The 22,716-nt window shown below is 28.4% G+C and overlaps 1 protein-coding gene and 1 pseudogene across 6 annotated transcripts; both read right to left on the bottom strand.

Moving 5' to 3' along the window:
- Positions 1 to 77: 77 nt before the first annotated feature.
- LOC139782965 (cytochrome P450 4C1-like) lies at positions 78 to 7,551 on the bottom strand. 6 transcript variants are annotated; one of them, XM_071722061.1, is made up of 13 exons: positions 7,411 to 7,551; positions 6,170 to 6,388; positions 4,584 to 4,693; positions 4,218 to 4,308; positions 3,548 to 3,733; positions 3,264 to 3,357; positions 2,721 to 2,823; positions 2,438 to 2,543; positions 2,139 to 2,245; positions 1,878 to 1,946; positions 1,083 to 1,251; positions 521 to 700; positions 78 to 445 (listed from the first exon to the last, which is right to left on the bottom strand). In XM_071722061.1, exons 2-13 carry the CDS (start codon positions 6,324 to 6,326, stop codon positions 270 to 272), a joined length of 1,548 nt encoding a protein of 515 aa, XP_071578162.1. In that variant the 5' UTR covers positions 6,327 to 6,388; positions 7,411 to 7,551; the 3' UTR covers positions 78 to 269. The 6 variants fall into 6 exon arrangements, with proteins under 6 accessions (XP_071578162.1, XP_071578166.1, XP_071578163.1 ...); XM_071722065.1 differs by having other exon boundaries at positions 3,644 to 3,733; XM_071722062.1 differs by having other exon boundaries at positions 7,434 to 7,520.
- A 2,579-nt stretch (positions 7,552 to 10,130) lies between these two features.
- LOC139782961 (cytochrome P450 4C1-like) lies at positions 10,131 to 22,676 on the bottom strand (annotated as a pseudogene).
- Between the last annotated feature and the right edge of the window lie 40 nt (positions 22,677 to 22,716).

The following is a 22,716-nucleotide window of genomic DNA, read 5'->3' as shown; positions in this document are numbered from 1 at the left end:
ACTATATATGTATTGCACATATAAAATAGTAAAATTATAGAAACATTTTGTATATATGTATATTATTATTGACTATATAGTAAAATAATTGTTTATTTAATATATATTTTATATATTTGTTACATTTCATTTATATTTCAATGTTGTGACCGATAACGACACGTGTGCAAAGTGTTACTATTATGATGCAATTGACAATCGTTTTGTAAGCAAATAAAACCTTTCTTTGCGATGACCATTCTACGATGTTCATTAACTCGGTATTTGCTTCAAAGGCGTAAATTCATTTTACCGATAGGGATGAATTTTACACGAAGTTGATCAACGCGAATTACCAAATCAAGCTTTGGCCGAAGGTTCTTTAAATAATCAATGGGCTTCAAGTAAAAATTGTGTACCAGAGGAGCTATCATTGCCTTCATTTCCAGAATAGCAAATCGTTGACCTATAATTTGGTACATATCGTAATCTGTTAATATAACATGGTATTACACATCAGGATATAAAAAATACAGCTTACCGATGCAGTTACGTGGTCCTGCACTGAATGGTAAATACGAATAAGGATGACGATGTCGGATCTTCTCAGGCAAGAATCTATCAGGCTCAAATACTTCTGGATTTGACCAAAAATTGGGATCTCTGTGGACTCCGTAAATGTTAAGATGCAAGGATGTTCCAGCAGGTACCAAATATGACTCTAAAAAGCATATCGTACAACAATTAAGACTTAAAAAAAAAATTTAAGCTGTATTAAAATTTTAAAATTAAATCACATATAATACAACGTAGGAATAGTTAATAGTTGCCTATAATTTGCAAGATAAAAAATATAATGTAATTATTATTCAAATTTTACTGAGCATTACTTGCTTAACATTATTTTCTGAAAATATTATACGTTGTATTAGATGAAGCTTTGTATATAAAATTTTGAAATATTATAGAAATAAAATCAATAGAAATATACAAATTTTTAAATCTTTGAAATATACGGGAATGTTGCCTTTTATGCGTATTTAATGAAATGTTGCGTAATTATTTAAAAATTTATACAAGAAAAAAATTGATTAGATGCATACGTAATTTTACGTCTTCCCCAGCAATTCGTGATATTGCAAATACGCTGGGATATAAGCGCAATGCTTCCTTTATACATCTGTCCAAATATGGTAGGTCTTGCAATAATTTCATAGTAAACTTCTGCTCATTCTTTTGCAAGGCAGTATTGACTTCGTTCCTGACACGATCCTGTATCATCATTGTTAATTAAAAGGCTTCTCTTGTTATTGTAATGTTTATACGTGGAAACAAATATATCTAGGAAATATTTATTTTACAAATGTTTTGATTAATTTATTTGAAATATGTGTGTATAAATTGCACTTAAGATATAAAAGAATATTTGAAATATGTGCGTACGCTTAAGCGTTTGCGTGCGAATATTTTCTATACATCTATTAATTCAAAAAAGCAAATTGTGTACATATACACATATACACACTTAAAAAACATTTAAAAAGTTAGATATTGAATCATATTTAATCGTCCGTCTGTATATGTTTTCTTTGCACCCTCGGAGTGTATACGTGGGTCTATCACGTTGGACGCTATTTTTCTCTAAAGTATTTTAAAAAATCTGAAAAAATTCAAGAAATCTCTGTCTACACTGTAGTTGAAGATTTTATAATCATTTCGATAAACATCGTTAATTTAATATTTTCTGGAAAGCTTGCAAGTTTTATAGTTATAAGCAAATATCATTTTAGCTCGGACGCCGTATAGACTCACGTAACAGACGGAAGGTTAATAAATAACTTTTGGAATTAATTAATTTCTTTGTCTTGTAGTAGCAATTTACATTTGACGACAGATACCTGAATGTCCTTATGCTCAGCTAATAGTGCCGAAATGAAGCACAGACCCATCGCTGTAGTATCATGACCCTATAACCCAGTGAGAAATACCTCATCAAAACGATATCAAATTGACGTCAAATAGATGAAAATTTCATCTATTTGACGTCAATTTGATATCGTTTTGATGAGATATTTCTCACTGGGAATCGTATACATCAATGTATCATGTATCGATAAATCAAATAATGAATAAGAAAGGTTACAAAAGAAATTATATACCTCAAACATAAAAGTGTCAACTTCCTCTCTAATATCTGAATCAGTCATAAGACCGTCACGAGATGCCGCTATTAGAAGATCCAACATTGCAAGCCGTTTTCTTCGTACTAAATCGAAATATGTAAACATGTCTGTATTAAATTAACAGCTCAATTCTTTTGTGACGTTTTTATTACATAAACTTGACTACGTTAAGAATTTAAACTATAAGTATAATATTCATAAGTTGTAAAATATAATTAATGAAATTAAACACCAACCAGATTTAAAGAATAGCTATAACTGATTAAATTACGTACCTCTTACCGGTTCTGCGTCATCTCTCTTTGCCGACGTGTCATTATCAAAATTTTTTAAGTATTGACCATTAGTGCGATCATGATAAACTTTTCTTTCAGCAATTATCTATGTATAAAATACATTAACATTATAATGGTTCTTCTATAAATACGTTAATAATGTGTTGTTAACATTTACAAATTATAATTTTTCTACACTATAATTATGTTGTAATTTCTTTGTGTTGTAATAATTCTAAATAAATAATGTCTAAATATAATATTAAGTAGCATTTTTGCGTACTCGTTTAGTAAAGCCATGTAATATCTTCAGCATCTTCTTTTGCTCTCTACCTTTTGACGTCAACGAGAATATCCAATCGCTGCGCAACCATTGCCTAAATGCCCTAAATAGTTTAAATAATTAATAAATGTTAGGCATGTTACTTTAAGAACATAATAATGTAAATTTGGAAAACATTTCTTTAAGCTTTTTGTATATTTTTACAATTAGTTTTATTACAGTATAACTATATAAAAAGAGAATACATTTAAACACTAATAAAATTATGCTAGAGACATATGCAAAATCTTATATATAGTATAAAACATTACATCTTTTTTTAACTATTTATTCTTAAATTTACTTCTATTTATTTTTAAATAGATAATTTAACATACACGTAATTCATACATTTCTAATTAACGAAAGTGATGCTTTACATTAAGTATTGCATTATTATTTACCTCTTTATATAATTAGACATTACAAATTTATATTTTAATTAAGATAGCATATAAAATATACAGTTATTTATTACATCTAATAAAACATGAATTATTATACCTATAAATAAGAAGTTCGCCCATCCGATGAACGGCTTCTCGATACTGCTGCTGGAAATCACCAAGGCCTCGTAGAGAAGTGCCCATGGCAGTTTCTGCAAACGTATTTGTAAAAGTATCATGAGAATATTATCATATATATTTCAAAAGTATCTGTGGCTGTCAATGAATCAGTATCTATGGTGTGATATTTACAATTTAAAAAATTTGATTTTGGTCTAATTTTACTTATTAATAGGAATAAAATTTACAGTTAAAATGTACAGTTATGAACACAACATATACCACATATTGCATTCAGCGTATGTTCACTAAAAAATGGTACTAAATCTTTCACAACTGTGCTTCCTGCATTTTTCAAAGATTTGGTCATGTTTTCACCTTCCTCGATCAAAATCTGAATAAACTGCTGTAATATATTAAAATGAAATGTGGGGGTTAATATCTTTCGTCGTGAATGCCACTTGGCGCCTGAAACATAAATAACATATTGCATAATTGTGTGATAACAATGTGCAGTGACACATATATTTTTTTATTTAATTTGAAATTTTTTCGATTTTTAATAACCATTGAATATTACAAATATATTCTTTCTGTGATATGCGTTTAAACTTTTACGACAGCACATTGTGTAATATAACGTACAAGAAAGAAATTCTTGTTTATACCCTTATTATTATTTTTATAATATTTATATTCAATGTGATTATATCAATTATTAATTTATTTTTTTATATTTAATAATACTTACAATTATTTTTTCATGATTGATATGAGATATTGTAAACATATACGTAAATTTAATTACTGTGTGATATAATATATGCTGTTTACGTTACATAGATTTCTTCTGTTATCAACAAAATTGAAACTTGAAACAAAATTTAATAAGAAGCCAAAGGAAAACTTAATAAAACATGTACCATTATTTACATTAATATCGTGATGTTACCTCCACTAGTGAGAAGACCATTACTGAACCACGGATGTAAAACATCATAAAGAAGACTCTTTTCGATATGTTTTGTGCTGCTTAATATTGTCTAAAATCACAGAAAATATTAAGTTAAATGTTATTTAATTTAGATGCCATTTAAATAATCAATTAATTGATTTCAAAAGTATTTTAAATATTTAATTATCTCTGAGAGATGAATGAATAAGAGATAATAATCATCTTTAATTTTAAATATACAATTATTTCAGACTTTTGACGAACAAACATATTTTTTCAAAATAAAAAAACAAAAAAATAAACACCTTATCGTCAATATATCAATAATAAAAAAAGCAGAAGAATATTTCTTTCATATTTTACCTCTAAATCATTCGGATGACGGATGGATATTATGGGAAAGAAGAATCCCCAAACTTTTCCAATGGGATAAAACTCGTCAGTTAAGCTAATTAGAAACTTCCATTGTTCTTCTAAAAAATGTATGTATAGATGTTTATTATGTAAACTAGATTTGTAAATTTACGGACATATTACAAATATTGATCAAAATATATATGATTGACTCTTTGTTATATTTAATGTACCCACATAGCACATAATATTTCAGTAATATTGCAGCAATATTATTTTTCCATTGCAATATTACAATGAAATATAGCAGAAATATTGCAGTAATATTACTGCAATATCTCAGTAATATTAAAATGTCCGCGCAAATGAATATCAGTAATATTACTGATATTCATTTCAGTAATATTACGTAATATTACTGCAATATATCAGTAATATTACTATAATATTTGCGTAATATTTGTATAATATTGCTAGGAATTAAACCATTTTAATAATTTCCATTTTTCTCATAATGTCCACAATTTGCTACATTTAACATCTGATGTAAAACAATTTGGTGCTCTAGATGGTTTTAGCGCATTCCAATTTGAAAGTTATATTTGTGGTTTAAAGAAACTGGTCCGAAAAGGAGATAAACCACTTCAACAAATTGCTAAAAGATTAAATGAATTAAATTTTTGTATTAGCCGTTCCGAAATACATAATAAAAAATTTCTACAGAAAGACCACAAAGATGGTCCATTGGATCATGAACGAGATTATGAAGAACAATATAAAATATTGCATATAGATTCATTATATTTAAATTGTGACGATAACAAAAATAACTGCGTTTTATTGAAGGACAATACTATTATCTGCGTCCACAATATTGCTAAAAGTCAAAATAATAATCTGTATATTATAGGAAAAAAACTGATACCTGATACAAATTTGTTCACTACACCATGCGAATCACAACATTTTGGAATAGTCATAGCCAAACAAAATAGATGTATAGAATCATGGTTGTGTCAAAATATAAAAGCAAAAGCTTATAAAATTCCGACCAAAGATAAATTTATTATTTTGCCAATATTACATACTATTGTATCTTACCAAGAATAACATGCATATGTATATATATATATTAACTTTAATAATATTTTAATAAAATTTTAGTAAAATAATATTTTTTAAATAATATTTTTATTATATTTCAACAATATATTGCAGCAATATTACTGTAATATTTCAATATTATTTAAAAACGTGTAATATATCAGTAATATTTCTGAAATATTTCATTGTAATACGTAATATTTCCACTATATTGCAATATTACTGCAATATTTCTGCAATATTATGTGCTATGTGGGTATGTATCTAGATATTTTATTGTTTTTCAAATAACTCTAATAATCAAAATACATGAATGCTACTGCTTAAAAATATTTATAAGCTTAAATAATTCTTAAAAGCAATTAACATGCAATAAAATATTGATAATTATATATCTCAGAGAAAAATGTTTGTAAATATTATATTAGAAAATTTGTATGCACTGGCGAATACTTATTTACCGGAATATATTGTATAAAATTATAACTTACTTCGTGAACCAAGATATTGAAATGCATTTCCAACAATCGGATAACCTGATGGTCCTGGTATAAGATTGATAAGTCGCTTTTTTTTTCCATGATAATGCACATAATAATTAGATATCAGCAGAATAAGGATAAGTAATAGCAATATAATAGTGATCATTGTTGCTTGACGAACTAATTAGCCAGTTTAAGCAAGTGTCTTCTGCTATCTTCTTTTAATGTCTAAAAACTGAATTGATTAGATATCAACACATAAAAAGAAGGGCATGGAGTTACAACAGGGTGTTTTTGTGCCGTAACTTTTAATTGAAATAATATTTTAACAAATGTTTTGGTCTATTGTCAGACCATCTTTAATGTGATAAGTTAAGATTTATCATAAAGACCGGTGAACAAAAATACAAAAATATAAATCACAATAAACTTATTAATCGCATTAGTTCTTATCACTGTGCTGTATAAAATTTGAATTAAACGCACTTTGTATTTCTTCAATGTATAAAAATCGAAGAGTATACTAAAATAAATTATAGATTTACAAATACTTAATAACATTTCATCGAAATAAACGTGTAAGAAAAATGTTTTCTGAATACGTACATAAGTATTGTGATGAGATGATCATGGTGTTCTACGTAGAGAGTCAGGTTGTAAAATTTTCACTAATGTTATTAGTTCATTGACATGTGACATGTTGTTATTTGTTGTGACATGTTGTTATTTGTGAATCGTTATTTATTTCAGTTTATTTCTCGACTCTTATTCTTTGAAGAAATAGGATGTGCGTTCGATTTGAATTTTATATAACGATAGGAACTAATGCGATTAATGCAATGTATTGCGGTTTTTATTTTTATCCCTTTGTTTACTAGTCTTTATGTATTATCTTAACTTATTACACTAAATATGATCTGATAACAGAGCAAAACGTTTGTTAAAGTATTATTTTACATAAAGGTTACGAATACTCTGTTGGGCACTACGCCCTCTTTTTTATATGTTGATAACTTCTTTTAATTCTTAAATTACACAAATCACTAAATATGTATCATTTAAAGTCTTTATATTTTAAATACGTTTGGTAAGTAAAAAGTACGCTAAAATACTCTATTAATACTTTATAGACACTAACAATTTTAAAGAGATAATGTATTATTTATTTTATTAAAAAATGTGCATGTGCATAACAAACATGTAAATTTAGTAAAAATTTATTTAATTTCTAAACATTTTAGAGATATTACATTATTACAAATGTTTTCGTTACTATAAACTGTGTCACGATAAACCGAAGTTCTTATATTAAACGCTTGCGAGTAACTGATCAGTTCTGGTACTGATCTATTGACTATTCGTTCGCTTTTATGATGTTCTGTTTGATCATTTGAGTGACTTGAACAGTCTTAGACAATAACATATAAAATTCATTATTAATAAGCTTTTTATAAGAATCGACAACACAGACGCGCCTTCGCGCGCGCTATTTAGCTTTAACATTATACTATTACTATACATCACTAACTCCTTGATACAAACAACTGTTAAAATACGATAACAACTGCTCATGAAGTAAGCGCAGCGAGAGAATCAATCGGCATCGCGGAAAAGCGACAACAATAAAGTTTGATAGATTCGAGTATCGACTTTACATGACTTTTTTAGATATGACTAGATTATAGCGCGCGCTTCGCGCGCGCCTTGTGATGTTCTTTATTTGTTATTATCTATGCAAAAAACATTTGTACACTCGATCAATCGACTGAATCGAGACGACCAATCACGTTCGCAATAACACGGCAACAATTGCAAACCCGATTCAGTCAACTTCACGGTTTCATACCGCTTTTATAAGAGGATGATGATGATAATTCTTTAAAAAATTGCTTATACAAGCAATTAAATAATATCACCAATACAAAGGTTATCGAAATGGTTAGAACATTACAAATGTCGCATATGATTTGCATCATTGATATTAAAATGAATAAAGAGATTAATATGGAATAATAAATGTGCCGTATCTATTAAATATTTAACGATCTGAAAACTTCTTCAACTTTTTTCGATTCCTTCTCTTAGTGCTGCATCAATGTACCAGCACAAACAGTAATATAATACACTTTATAATAAAAAAAAAGAATTGTTTTAATATTGTATAAATTGTATAAATATTGTATTGTTGTGACTGCATCGTCACCTCTCCAACCGCCGAGAATGCTCTTGAGTCTATATAGAGTCTAGAGTCTAGACGCTCATACATGGAAATATCAAGAGGCACGGTAGTGTCTCGCGTCAAGTACACGCGCAGCGCGAGACACTACCGTGTATATTTATGCGAGCAGGAGAATTTTTAGTATGTTCAGATTTTTAATATGTTTCGATTTTCTTGTACGGTTGCAATTTCTGAGAGAGTGCGCTAACGATCAAGCCTCGCAGATGCATATTGAGAGGGGGATGATGCGTGGCTCCGTGGTTGCGCGAGTAATTTTATTAACTCAAAGGTCCGTGATTCGATTCCGGCCCGGCCTTCATTTCGCGTATACCTCGTTTAATGGATTCCCTGTTTAATGGGAAGTTAAAGATTAAAAATGCATATGGATTAATAATACGTTTAAAGCTGGATATACACTTAGAGAACGAACAGCAAACGTGAACGTTCGGACATTCGCATTTGTGTTTCTTGGTTGCTTGTTCTTTTTTTCGTTTGCACCAAATACCAGAATTCGACCAGATTCGGTGTTTGCTGCATGTAGCAATTTCAGATTTTTCATTATATGTGTTGAATAATTGACAACAAACGTTTGCATTCACTGTTCGTTCGGTGTTTGTTCGCTAAGTGTATACCCAGCTTAAGAGTTTGAAAAGTTATTGTTGGCATATTGCAAGTGATAGACGGTAAGAGCTTAGTAAGACCAGACTCAGCGTCAGTTCTTATACTTTAAATTAAAAGAAAGATGCATTGAGAGAGTGAGCGAGTGAGAGAGTTTTCGAGCCAAAGGATTAGCCCTACGAAAAAAATAAAAGAGACCTATTTGTGTAGATCGAATTCCAAGATAAACACCTTCCATTTGAAACATTTTTTCGTAACTGCATCAGTTTTCGAGAGCAAAAACTTTTTTGGAGGACAGATTTTTTGGGGGCCCCTTTAAAAATTAAGCAACAGGGGTGGAAGGGTCGGATTTTTAGTACGGTGGTCAGAGAACTATTCTGACTAATTCTAATCAAATTACCACTATTATCAAAGAAGTTTTAACTTTTTTTTGTGTCCTTTGTGCTTGGACAATATTGGGAATTTGGCCACTTTGACTCCCCGTATCTCTAAAATTATCCTCAACTTAAAATTTGCTGAGATTAATGTCCCATCATGTATAGCATTGTTTGGCATACAATTCGATTCGAATTTAGAAGGCCACAAAATTGGTTAAGGGTCATTCTCTATTTCCACCATATTTGTTACATAAACTGTTCAACACTTTTTAAGAGTTTTCTCTTTATAATAAATAAATTATTATAGTTACTAATGACCTATTCTCAAAGAAGAATCGTCTATTTATTATTTACTGCAATATCTTTTGCGTGGTACAGATTCCACGCTCATGTACTGATACTTCATTTTATTGAACTTTTATTTGTGAAACATCGCAGAGGTCTGGCTTCTATTTCTCTGCTGTTGCGACATTATTAAATACGCGTCGTATTTAATATCGTACAAAGTACGACGAAGCCACGTGATCTGTGTATCTTAGTAATTTTATTTTACCGAACAAATCTAAGTGCTATAAGAGAATAGCAATGAGAAAAAAAGAAAAAGAAAAAGGAGGCCAGTGAAATAGCCAGATGTGACAGGGAATGCAAGGAGAGTATTTCATAACTTATTATTTATTATTTATTATTTATAAAAATAATTGTTCGTTTGCGCTGCAATGCAGTTTTATTGTGTAATAAAATATCATGTACAACAAAATACTGCAATAAAATACTGTAATACTTTATTGACTATATAGTAAAATAATTATTTATTTAATATATTTTATACATTACATTTTATTTATATTTTTATTTTGTGACCGATAATGACACGTGTGCAAAGTGTTACTATTACGGAGCTATTAACTTAACAATTATTGTGTAAGCAAATAAAACCTTTCCTTAGCCTTTTATGATCTTTATTAAGTCGATATTTGTTTCAAGGGCTTGTTTTCGTTTTACAGACAGGGATAAATTTTACACGAAGTGGCTGAGCAGGGCGAAGTACCAAATCAAGCTGCATCCGAAGATTCTTTAAATAATCAATAGGCTCCAAGTAGAAATTGTGTACCAGAGGAGCTATCATTGCCTTCATTTCCAGCATAGCAAATCGTTGACCTACAATTTGGTACATATCGTAATCTGTTAATATAACATGGTATTATACATATCAGGATATAAAAAATACAGTTTACCGATGCAGTTACGTGGACCAGCACTGAATGGTAAATACGAATAAGGATGACGATGTCGGATCTTCTCAGGCAAGAATCTATCAGGATCAAATACTTCTGGATTTGACCAAAAATTAGGATCTCTGTGGACTCCGTAAATGTTAAGATGCAAGAATGTTCCAGCAGGTACCAAATATGACTCTAAAAAGCATATCGTACAATAATTAAGATTTAGAAATAATAATTCAAGCTGTATTCAAATTTTAAAATTGAATATATACATTGAAAAGATGTCTAATTATCCAGGCTTGGCTAATGTTACCAAGAACCTTGGTGAAGTAGTTTCAACTAAACGTATAGGTGATTGTGCGACGAAATAATTTGGTTAATGTTAACAAATAATTCTAGCAAAACCTGATATGATTTGGTTAATATTGGCAAAGTTTGATAATTATTACCAAGTAATGATAAATGTAACCAAATTGCTTACTAAATAATTGAGTAAGTTTCAGCAAACCAATCAGATAAGGCTTTTAAGACAATTTAGTACTAATTATTATCGAACTGTTTGGTAATAAGTACTAAACGCAAAGTTTGAGTTTTTAGATTGTTTATAATCATTACAAAATGTTTTGTTATTATTATTAAAATTGGCAATAATAATCAAAAATTAAAAAAAAACTTATTACTAAATGCATCTCACGAATTTATCAAGAATTTTTTTTAGTGTAGCTAATGCAACAGAGGAATAGTTGCCTATAGTTTGCAAGATAAAAAATATAATGTAATTATTATTTAAATTTTATTAAGCATTACTTGCTTAACATTATTTTCTGAAAATATTGTACGTTGTATTAGATGGAGCTTTGTATATAAAATTTTGAAATATTATAGAAATAAACTTATCAGTAAAAATATACAAATTTTTACATCTTTGAAATATACATGTATATTGCCTTTTATGCGTATTTGATGACATGTTGCGTAATATATTTAAAAATTTATACAAGAAAGAATTGGTTAGATGCATACGTAATTTTACGTCTTCCGCAGGAATTCGTGATATGAAAAACACGCTGGGATATAAGCGCAATGCTTCCTTTATACATCTGTCCAAATATGGTAGGTCTTGCAATAAGTTCATAGTAAACTTCTGCTCATTCTCTTGCAAGGCAGTATCGACTTCGTTCCTGACACGATCCTGTATTATCATTGTTAATTAAAAGGCGTCTCTTGTTATTGTGAAGTTTTTACATAGAAACAAATATATCACTGGAATATTTATTTCACAAATGTTTTGATTCGTTTGAAATATGTGTATATAAATTGCACTTAAAATGTAAATGAATATTTGAAATATGTGCGTACGCTTAACCCTAGAACACCACACTAGGTTTAGCACATCTACCTAATGGGTGTATAGCCATACGTCTATTAAACGGCAGATGAGGCTGCACAGCATGGGGATTGGTAGAAAGAGAACAAAAGTTTATTTACCTTATCACTTCGATTTCCTAACTATCACTATATTGTAGAAACAGCCAGCATTTTTAAAACATGGGTGTGCTATATACACCCAGTGTGGTGTTTTAGGTTTAAGTGTATGCGTATACACACATTTGCGCGCACGCATATTTTCTATATATCTATTAATACCTACAAAAAAGAAAATTGTGTACATTACACATAACACACTTAAAAAAACATTTAAAAAATTAGATATTTATTCGTATTTAATCCTCCGTTTGTATACGTTTTTCTTTTGCACCCTCAGAGTGTATACGTGGGTCTATCACATTTGACGCTATTTTTCTCTACCTTAACCCTTAAATGCCACACCTCTCAAGAATCTCGTAAATGACACATCGGGTCTAAAAGCCCCCAGCATGAAAAATGTCTCCTTACTTATTGATTTTTTGATATTTAGTTATGAAAATTATTTTCAATGTTGTTCAAGGCTTAGAAAAAAGAATAAAATGCTTATATTGTTAAAATTTCAATTTCAACATAGTATAAAAAATTAAGATCGCCAACAGTTAAAATATTGGCTCCAAAATCAAAAAAATAAAAAATAATAAATAAATAAATATGAGCTCCATTTTTGGCGGGAACATTTGAAAATATATCATTGTAAAGGGTCTGGGGTCCACTGGACCCCGGGTGGCATTTAAGGGTTAAATTATTTGAAAAAATTTGAAAAAATTTATGAAACATCTGTCTACATTGTAATTTTGACGATTTTATAATCGTTTTGATAAACATAGTTTGTTTAATATTTTCTGGAAGGCTCGCAAGTTTTATAGTTATGAGCAGATATAATTTTGGATCGGACACCGTAGACTCACGTATACAGGTGAAGAATTAATAAATAACTTTTGGAATCAATTAATTTCTTTGTCTATTTGGAATAGCGATTTACATTTGACGATAGATACCTGAATGTCGTTATGCTCAGCTAATAGTGCCAAAATGAAGCACAGACCCATTGCTGTAGTATCATGACCCTATAATCGTATACATCAATGTATTATGTATCGATAAATAATGAATAAGCAAGGTTATACAAAAGAAATGATATACCTCAAACATAAAAGTATCAACTTCCTCCCTAATATCCGAATCAGTCATAAGGCCATCACGAGATGCTGCTATTAGAAGATCCAACATTGCAAGTCGTTTTCTTCGTACTAAATCGAAATATGTAAACATATCTGTATCAAATTAACAGCAAAATTCTTCTGTGACGTTTTTATTAATTTGACTATGTTTAAACTATAAGTATAATATTCATGAGTTGTAAAATATAATTTATGATATTAAACACCAACCAGATTTAAAAAATAGCTACCGATTACATTACGTACTTCCTACCAGTTCTGCGTCATCTCTGTTTGCCGACGTGTTGTTATAAAAGCTTTTCAAGTATTGACCATTAGTGCGATCATGATAAAGTTTTCTTTCAGCAATTATCTATGTAAATACAACATTAATGATTCTTCCATAAATACATTAGTAATGTGTTGTTAATATTTATAAATTATAATTTTTTTACACGACAATTATGTTGTAATTTTTTAGTGTTGTAATATTTCTAAATAGGTAATGTCTAAATATTTAAGAAGCATTTTTGCGTACTCGTTTAGTAAATCCATGTAATATCTTCAGCATCTTCTTTTGCTCTCGACCTTTAGACGTCAACGAGAATATCCAATCGATGTGCAGCCATTGCCTCATTACTCTAAATAATTAATAAATGTTAGGCATGTTACTTTAAAAAGATATTAATGTAAATTTAGAAAACATTTTTTTAAGTTTTTTATATATAGTATACTCTTACAATTACTATTATTTTAGTAACTATATAAAAAGAGAGTAAATTTAAACACTAATAAAATTATGCTATAGAAATATGCAAAATCTTATATAGTATATAAACGTTATACCTTTTTTTAACTATTTATTCTTAAGTTTATTTCTACTTATTTTTAAGGTAGTTCTCCGGTCCTTATACTAGAGAAAATCGATTTTCTCTAGATTTTCTTGAAACTGTGAATATACGTTAATTTAGGTGTGCTTTATGCGTGGTATAAATTTCAGTACCTCTTCCGGTATAAAAAATAAAGATACTGAGTCTCAAAGTTTCAACTTTTACTAATGAAAAGGTTTTCCAGGCCAAACGATAAGAGATACGAGGTTGGCCAAGAGGACCAAAGTTGCTCCTCTCGTCGAGTTCTATAAGGAAAAAATGCCTAAATTAAAAAAAAATTAAATTTAAAATTTTTTTGGTAAAAATTGAAACTTTGAGGCTCAGTATCTTTATTTTTTATACCGGAAGAGGTACTGAAATTTATACCACGCATAAAGCACACCTAAATTAACGTATATTCACAGTTTCAAGAAAATCTAGAGAAAATCGATTTTCTCTAGTATAAGGACCGGAGAACTACCTTAAATAGATAATTTAACAGACGTGTACACTGTTGGAAAATTTTTGTAGTTTCGTTAAGAAAGGTCCTTGTTAAAATTTTTGTTTGAAATAATCAACACATTTGCAAGATTTAACATTTGCCTGCTGTGTTAATTTACAAATTAAATATGTAAAGTTAATAAAATAATTTAAAAAATATGTTAACCCTAGAACGGTACACTGGGTTAGCGTAACCCATAGCGATTTTAAAAGTTGCGGCACTTCTATACTGTACGGGAAGGGGGGTCGGGACCACAGGGGGGGGGGGAAACTTTGAAGAGCCCCCTACTATGCTGCACTCATAATCGAACCAGTGCATTAAAAACTGCCGAGTAAGAAACATCGAAAGTTAGTCTCCGGGTTACACTAACCCAGTGTACCGTTAACGTTAGTAAATCCGTGATATATACCAATTTTGAAAAAATAATTAAATAGGATTTTGTAATAAAATGAAATTGAAAAATCAAATAAACATTTTTTTCATTGATTTTATAATCTCAAAGTTACCTAATAATGTACAATAACGTAAATTTCAATTCTTGCTATTTGTCATTAGAATGCTAATATCATTAGAAATTTATTAATTATCAATTTTTTACTTAAAATATTTAATATGTAATGTCAAATCACGCAAATAATTTATTTTATTCATTACCATAAAAAGTTACTAAGAGCCAAAGATTACCTACATTCACCATTCAAAATAATTATACTTTTTGGAAATAATTGAAAATATGCATTAATCCCCTTAAAGTACAACTATAGACCTTTACAATCCCAGTAGAATTAGGTCACAAATCGTTTTAGAGAAAGAAATATGATTGAACTGCTACCATTTAATACATCTATATTATGTTAAATTAACACAAAAATTTGAGTTGACCGTTTGGGACGTGTGATTTATGTTATATTTTAACACAAATTTTCCAACGGTGTAATTTATAAATTTTTCTAATTAACGAAAGTGATGCTTTACATTAAGTATTGTATTATTATTTACCTCTTTATATAATTATAATACAATAAAAATTCATATTTTAATTAAGACAAAATATGTATAATATACAGTAATTTATTACATCCAATAAAGCATAAATTATTATACCTATAAACAAGAAGTTCGCCCATCCGATGAACGGCTTCTCGATACTGCTGCTGGAAATCACCAAGGCCTCGTAGAGAAGTGCCCATGGCAGTTTCTGCAAACGCATTTGTAAAAATATCGTGATAATGTATTATCATATATATTTCAAAGGTATCTGTGGCTGTAAAAATTATATACGAATCAATATTTATATGTTGTAATTTTGATACTTACAATTTAAAAAATTTGATTTTGGTCTAAATTTTATTTATCAATAGGAATAAAATTTACAGTCAAAATGTACAGTTATGAACACATCATACCACATATTGCATTCAGCGTATGTTCACTAAAAAATGGTACTAAATCTTTCACAACTGTGCCTTCTGCATTTTTCAAAGATTTGGTCATGTTTTCACCTTCCTCGATCAAAATCTGAATAAAATGCTGCAATATATTAAAATGAAATGTGGGGGTTAATATCTTTCGTCGTGAATGCCACTTGGCGCCTGAAACATAAATAACATATTGCATAATTGTGTGATAACGATGTGCAGTGAGACACATATATATTTTTTATTTAATTTGAAATTTATTGATTTTTAATAACCATTGAATGTTACAAATGTATTCTTTTTGCGATATGCGTTTAAATTTTTACGACAACACATCGTGTAATAAAACGTATAAGAAAGAAATTCTTCGTAATGCGCTTATTATCTTTTTTTATAATATTTATATTTAATGTGATTATATCATTTAATAATTTATTTTTTCATATTTAATAATACAATTATTTTTTTCATAATTGATATGAGATGTGTACATATATGTAAATCTAATTACTATTAATATTAATCTAATTCAAGATAATCGATTTGGAAGAAATAAACTAAAATTTTTTTAAGATTGAATTCTCTTGCGTAATGGAATATATGCTATTTATATTTAATTACATAGAATTTTTCTGTTATCAACAAAATTGAAACTTAAAACAAAATTTAATAAGAAGCCAAAGCAAAATTTAATAAAGCCTATACCATTATTTACATATTAATATCGGTATGTTACCTCCACTAGTGAGAAGACCAGTACCAAACCAAGGTTGTAAATTATCATAAAGAAGACTCTTTTCGATGTGTTTTGTGCTGCTTAATATTGTCTGAAATTACAGAAGATATTAAGTTAAACGTTATTTAATTGAGACGCCATTTAAATAATCAACTAATTGATTTCAAAAGTTTAAATGTTTAATCATTTCTGAGGGATGAATGAAGAGATAATCATCTTTAATTTTAAATAGGGGTGAACAGTACAGTTGTTGGCCACTCTTTGATGATTGGCCACATCTCAAAAAATTAAAGATTACAAAGAAATACTATTAAAATGTTTTTAATTATAAAAAATAATAATGACATTATTTTTGTATTTATAATTAAAAACATTTTAATAGTATTTCTTTGTAATCTTTAATTTTTTGAGATATGGCCAATCATCAAAGAGTGGCCAACAACTGTACTGTTCATCCCTATTTAAAATTACAGATGATTATCTCTTCATTCATCCTTCAGAAATGATTAAACATTTTTATTTTTAATTAGTTTTTAATTATAAAAAATAATAATGACATTATTTTTGTATTTATAATTAAAAACATTTTAATAGTATTTCTTTATAATCTTTAATTTTTTAAGATGTGGCTAATCATTGTAGAGTGGCCAACAACTGTACTCTCTTTACCCCTCCTGGGAAAAAAAACCTCTTATTTATCCATATTAGTTTATATTAGTTTATATTAGTAGACATATGATTATATATGATCATATAAGAAATGGAAAATATAATCTTAAACAATATTATATGGCTATATATGAGAGTATATAATTATATATGGCCATATATAAGCATATATGATTATATACTAGGGAAAAAATACCTCTTATTTGTTTATATTAGTAAATATATAATTATGTATGGTCATATAAGAAATGGAAATATAATCTTGAACAATATTATATGGCTAAATCTCTTTAAGTATAACTTTATATAGTCATATATAGTTTTATATACTAGTATATTATCATGTGTGATCATGTAAAAGTATATTTATAAGGTTAAAGATAATCATATATATGAATATATACTCTATAATGGATCTATCCATATAAATTTGTATAACCCCTTACGGAAAGAAACTACAGCGGATTACAGAAAATTATATTACAGGAACTACATAAAAGTATTACACAAAATTACAGACTGAAGTATTGTAATATACTGTAATATTTTCGTACTATACGCTCGGATTACAGGAAAATATTACAGGATTACAGGACTACAAGATTGCAGTCCTCTTAATACTAGAGGACACTGATTTCCGATATTCACCCGGCATAAAAAAAATTATTTTTTTCTTAGTTTTATTACTTTTTTATAACTAAATTTGTTTCTTAAGATGCAGTCTATGATTATAAATATTTTCTTGTATTTGAAAAACACACTTACCTTGGTGGGATTCGAACTCGGGACCTCGGGACCTCTGGATCGTGAGCCAACTGCCTTACGTGGTAGACTACTTCTTAATTTGATGTAAGTGTTATATATAGTCTACATATGTCATAACCAGCACAAATATATAATTTTTCAAAAATCATCTTAAGAAATAAATTCAGTTTAAAAAGAGTAATAAAATTTTAAATTGGATATATGATATAATATTTCTTAAAGTCGAGTGAATGTCAGAAACCAGTGCCGGCTCATTATAAAATTACTTATAAAATATGAAATTAAAAAATAATAAAATGTGGTTAAAAAGTGATACATTAAATCTAATAAATTTCAAACAATATTTATAAAAATAATTTATATATATACAGCTGCATTGAAGTAAAAGTATACTATATATGGAGGTGGAGGGGTAAAAACCACAGTGGTGTAACTCAAATTTTTAAAAATATTTTCTCGTGTGCATAGATGCAATCTGTACAATATATAAATTGCATCTATGCACACGAAAAAATATTTTTAAAAATTTGACTTACACCACTGTGGTTTTTACCCCTCCATATATGATAAGACTCGCTATTTCAAATTTTATGGATTACTGGTAGCATTACGTTTAATACACATGTGTAGTAGTGTATTACACATTTTGTAGATTACATGTGTAGTCTACTACACAAGTCACTTACCACACGTGTAGTATATTACACATATAATGGATTACACGTGTAGTCTACTACACAAGTCACTTACCACACGTGTAGTATATTACATATATAGTGGATTACACGTGTAGTGGATTTTACCCTTCATGATTAGACGTGTATTCCATATTACAGGGATTTCACGCACTAAGTAATTACAGCGTGTAATAACTACAGATTATTGTATTCCTTTCTGTGATAACTACAGGTGGTCCTGTAGTAACTACACAAGTGTAATATTTACTGGCTGTAGTTTCTTTCCGTAAGGGACTGTTATAAATATTCTTCTAGTATATTATTTTACTTGAAACTGTATCAAGTATGAAATATATTATTTCTAGTTTCAGTTTACACAATTGCATTTTAAGTCCGACAAAGTCCATATTGGCACGCAGTGCCAATTTAAAAAACTGAAACATGTATTTAATAATAATTGATATTGTGAAATATTATTAAGCATCAAGATCCGCTTCGACCGAAAACGGCACTTCTTATTGCTTATATGTTATTTTAAGTTTTCTTTTTTTCTAATTTTGCATAAGATACTTAATTTTTTTAATTAACATATTAATTTTTATTAAATATTTTCGTAAACAGTGAAATTACCAGTAATAATTTGTGAAAAAAACTGTTATATAATATATATTATAGTTCTTATAAATAAATATATTAATCGTATTATTTTGCAAACAAACCTTATAATTTAAACTGAAAATAATATAATCGTATATGAAATGGTATAGTCATATAAGATTATATATGATCAGATCAGAATATTGCATCTCAAAGTATCCGATAGATGGCATTCGATGTGATCTGTTTCTCGTATTTAAAATTTGACAAACAGTGTTATAAGAACGGCATCAAAAAGACACGACACTGTCTTGCGCTATTCTCGCGCGACGCTGTCTCGGAGCGACACAATTTTTGTATCAGTTATATCGTGAAGTTATATCGTGAATCCACTCTTATAATAAAGTGGCACGCTTAAAAAATAACATTTAAAAATATATAACAATTTTCTAAAACTTATTTAAATATATATGTCTTTATATATAATCTTATATAATCATATATGACCATATAAACTCTTATCAGGCCAAAATTCATATATGATAAGATAGCTTCTTATATGAGCATATAACACACTATAAGAGATATTTTTTATATGTCCTTATATAATCTTATATAATCATATATGACCATATAAGAGCTTATGCGGCCAAAATTCATATATGAGCATATAAGACCGCTTCTTATATAAACATATAAGACATTATAAAGGTTTTTTTTCCCAAGCTATTAAATTATTTCAGACCTTTGACGAATAAACATATTTTTTCAAAATAAAGAAACATAAAAAAGTGAATATTTTATCGCCAATATATCTATCCACTTTTAAAAAAGGCGTGTTAACTGAGTGAATTTCGTTTGTATCGAAAAATTGAAGCCTCTTTTCCGCGATGCCGATTGGTTATCTCGATGCGCTTACTTCATTTGCAGCTGTCATTGTATATTTTGACAGTTGTGTGTATCAAGGGTTAATAGTGTAATAGTAATAGCATAATGTTAAAGCTAAATGGCGCGCGCGAAGCGCGCGCGTCTGTAATGTCTAGTCCACTTTTAAAAAAGGCGTGTTAACTGAGTGAATTTCGTTTGTATCGAAAAATTAAAGCCTCTTTTCCGCGATGCCGATTGGTTATCTCGATGCGTTGTGCGAGTTATTTGCAGCTGTCATTGTATATTTTGACAGTTGTGTGTATCAAGGGTTAATAGTGTAATAGTAATAGCATAATGTTAAAGCTAAATGGCGCGCGCGAAGCGCGCGCGTCTGTAATGTCTAGTAATTAAAATAAAACAGAATAAAATTTTTTTCATATTTCACCTCTAAATCATTTGGATGACGGATGGATATTGCAGGAAAAAAGATTAACCATATTTTTGTAATGGGATAAAACTCGTCAGTTTTGGTAAACAGTAACTTCCATTGTTCTTCTAAAAAATGTATGTATATGTTTATTATGTAAATTCACGGAAATATTATAAATATTGATTGAAATATGTATGATTGACTTTATAGTTATATTTAATTTATCTAGATATTCTGTTGTTCCTCAAATAACTTCAATAATCAGAAAATGAATGTTATTGCTTAAAAATATTTATAAGTTTAAATAATTCTTAAAAGTAATCAACGTGCAATAATATCAATAATTATATATCTCAGAGAAAAATGTTTGCAAATATTGTATTTAAAAATTTGTATGCACAGGCGAATATTTATTTACGGCCTTTACGGAAATATTGTATGTGAAATTATAACTTACCTCGTGAAGCAAGATATTGAAATGCATTTCCAACAATTGGATAGCCTGATGGTCCTGGTATAAGATTGATAAGTCGGCCCTTTTTTCCATGATAATGCACATAATAATTAGATATCAGTAGAATAAGGATAAGTAATAGCAATACTACGGTGATCATTATTGGCCGACAAAATAATTAGTCAGTTTAAGCAAGCTTTGTTTTTTTCTGCTGTCTTCTTTTAACGTCTAAAAATTCAATTGATTAGAAATCAACACTAAAAAAAGAGAGAATAAATCCACAACAGCGTGTTCATGCCGACTGCCGTAACTTTTAATTAAAATAACATTTTAACGAATGTTTTGGTCTGTTATCATTTTTAATGTGATAAGATAACACGAAGACTGGTAAACAAAAATATAAAAATATAAATTACAATAAACTCATTAATCGCATTAGTTCTTATCACTGTATAAAATTCGAATCGAACGTACATCCTATTTCTTTAATGTATAAAAATTGAGGAGTATACTGAAATAAATTACGGATTCACAAATAATAACATGTCATCGAAATAAACGTGTAAATTTTTTTCTGAATACGTGCATATATAAGTTTTGTGATGAGATGATTATGGTGTTCTATATAGAGACCCGGGAAAAAAGATTATATATAATTATATATAATTATATATAAATATATATGATTATATATGATTATATATGAATTTTGTCTCTATATATGAAATTATATATGGGTCTATATATGATTATATATGGACATATATAATTCCAAATATAACTAGATATGAACAATAGATCATATATGCACTCATATATGGATCCATATAAGATTCATATGGAAGTATATATAACCCTATATGATTATATATTATCATTATATATGTTCATATATAATTATATATAATTATATATAATTATATATAATTATATATAATTATATATGATCATATAGAGACAAAATTCATATATAATCATATATATTTATATATAATTATATATAATCTTTTGTTCCCGGGGAGTCATGTTGTAAAATTTTCACTAAGGTTATTAGTTCATTGACATGTGGCATGTTATGTGACATGTTGTTAATTGTGTCCGTTATTTATTTCAGTTTATTTCTCGACCTTTATACTTTGAAGAAATAGGATGTGCGTTCGATGAGAATATTATATTGCAATAAGAACTAATACGATTAATGCAATGTATTGCGGTTTATATTTGTATCTCTTTGTTTACTAGTCTTTATGTATTATCTTAACTTATTACAATAAAGATGATCTGATAACAGACCGAAAGTATTATTTTAAATAAAAGGTATAAACACCCTGTTGTGGCACTATGCCCTCTTTTTTATGAGTTAATACCTTTTTTTAATTCTTAAATCACACAATTCACTAAAGATGTATCATTTACAGTTTTTATATCTTAAATACGTTTGGTAAGTAAAAAGTACGTTAAAATACTTTATTGATACTTTATTACTAACAAATTTTAAAAAGATATAATGTTTTAGTTATTTTATTAAAAAATGTGCATGTACATAAC

This window comes from Temnothorax nylanderi, unplaced genomic scaffold (assembly GCF_030848795.1).
Source record: "Temnothorax nylanderi isolate EJ_2023f unplaced genomic scaffold, tnyl_v1.0 TNYL_tig0456_pilon, whole genome shotgun sequence".
Lineage (NCBI taxonomy): Eukaryota > Metazoa > Arthropoda > Insecta > Hymenoptera > Formicidae > Temnothorax > Temnothorax nylanderi.
The sequence above is the reverse complement of the archived record's forward strand: the minus strand, read 5'-3'. Positions and strand labels throughout refer to the sequence as shown.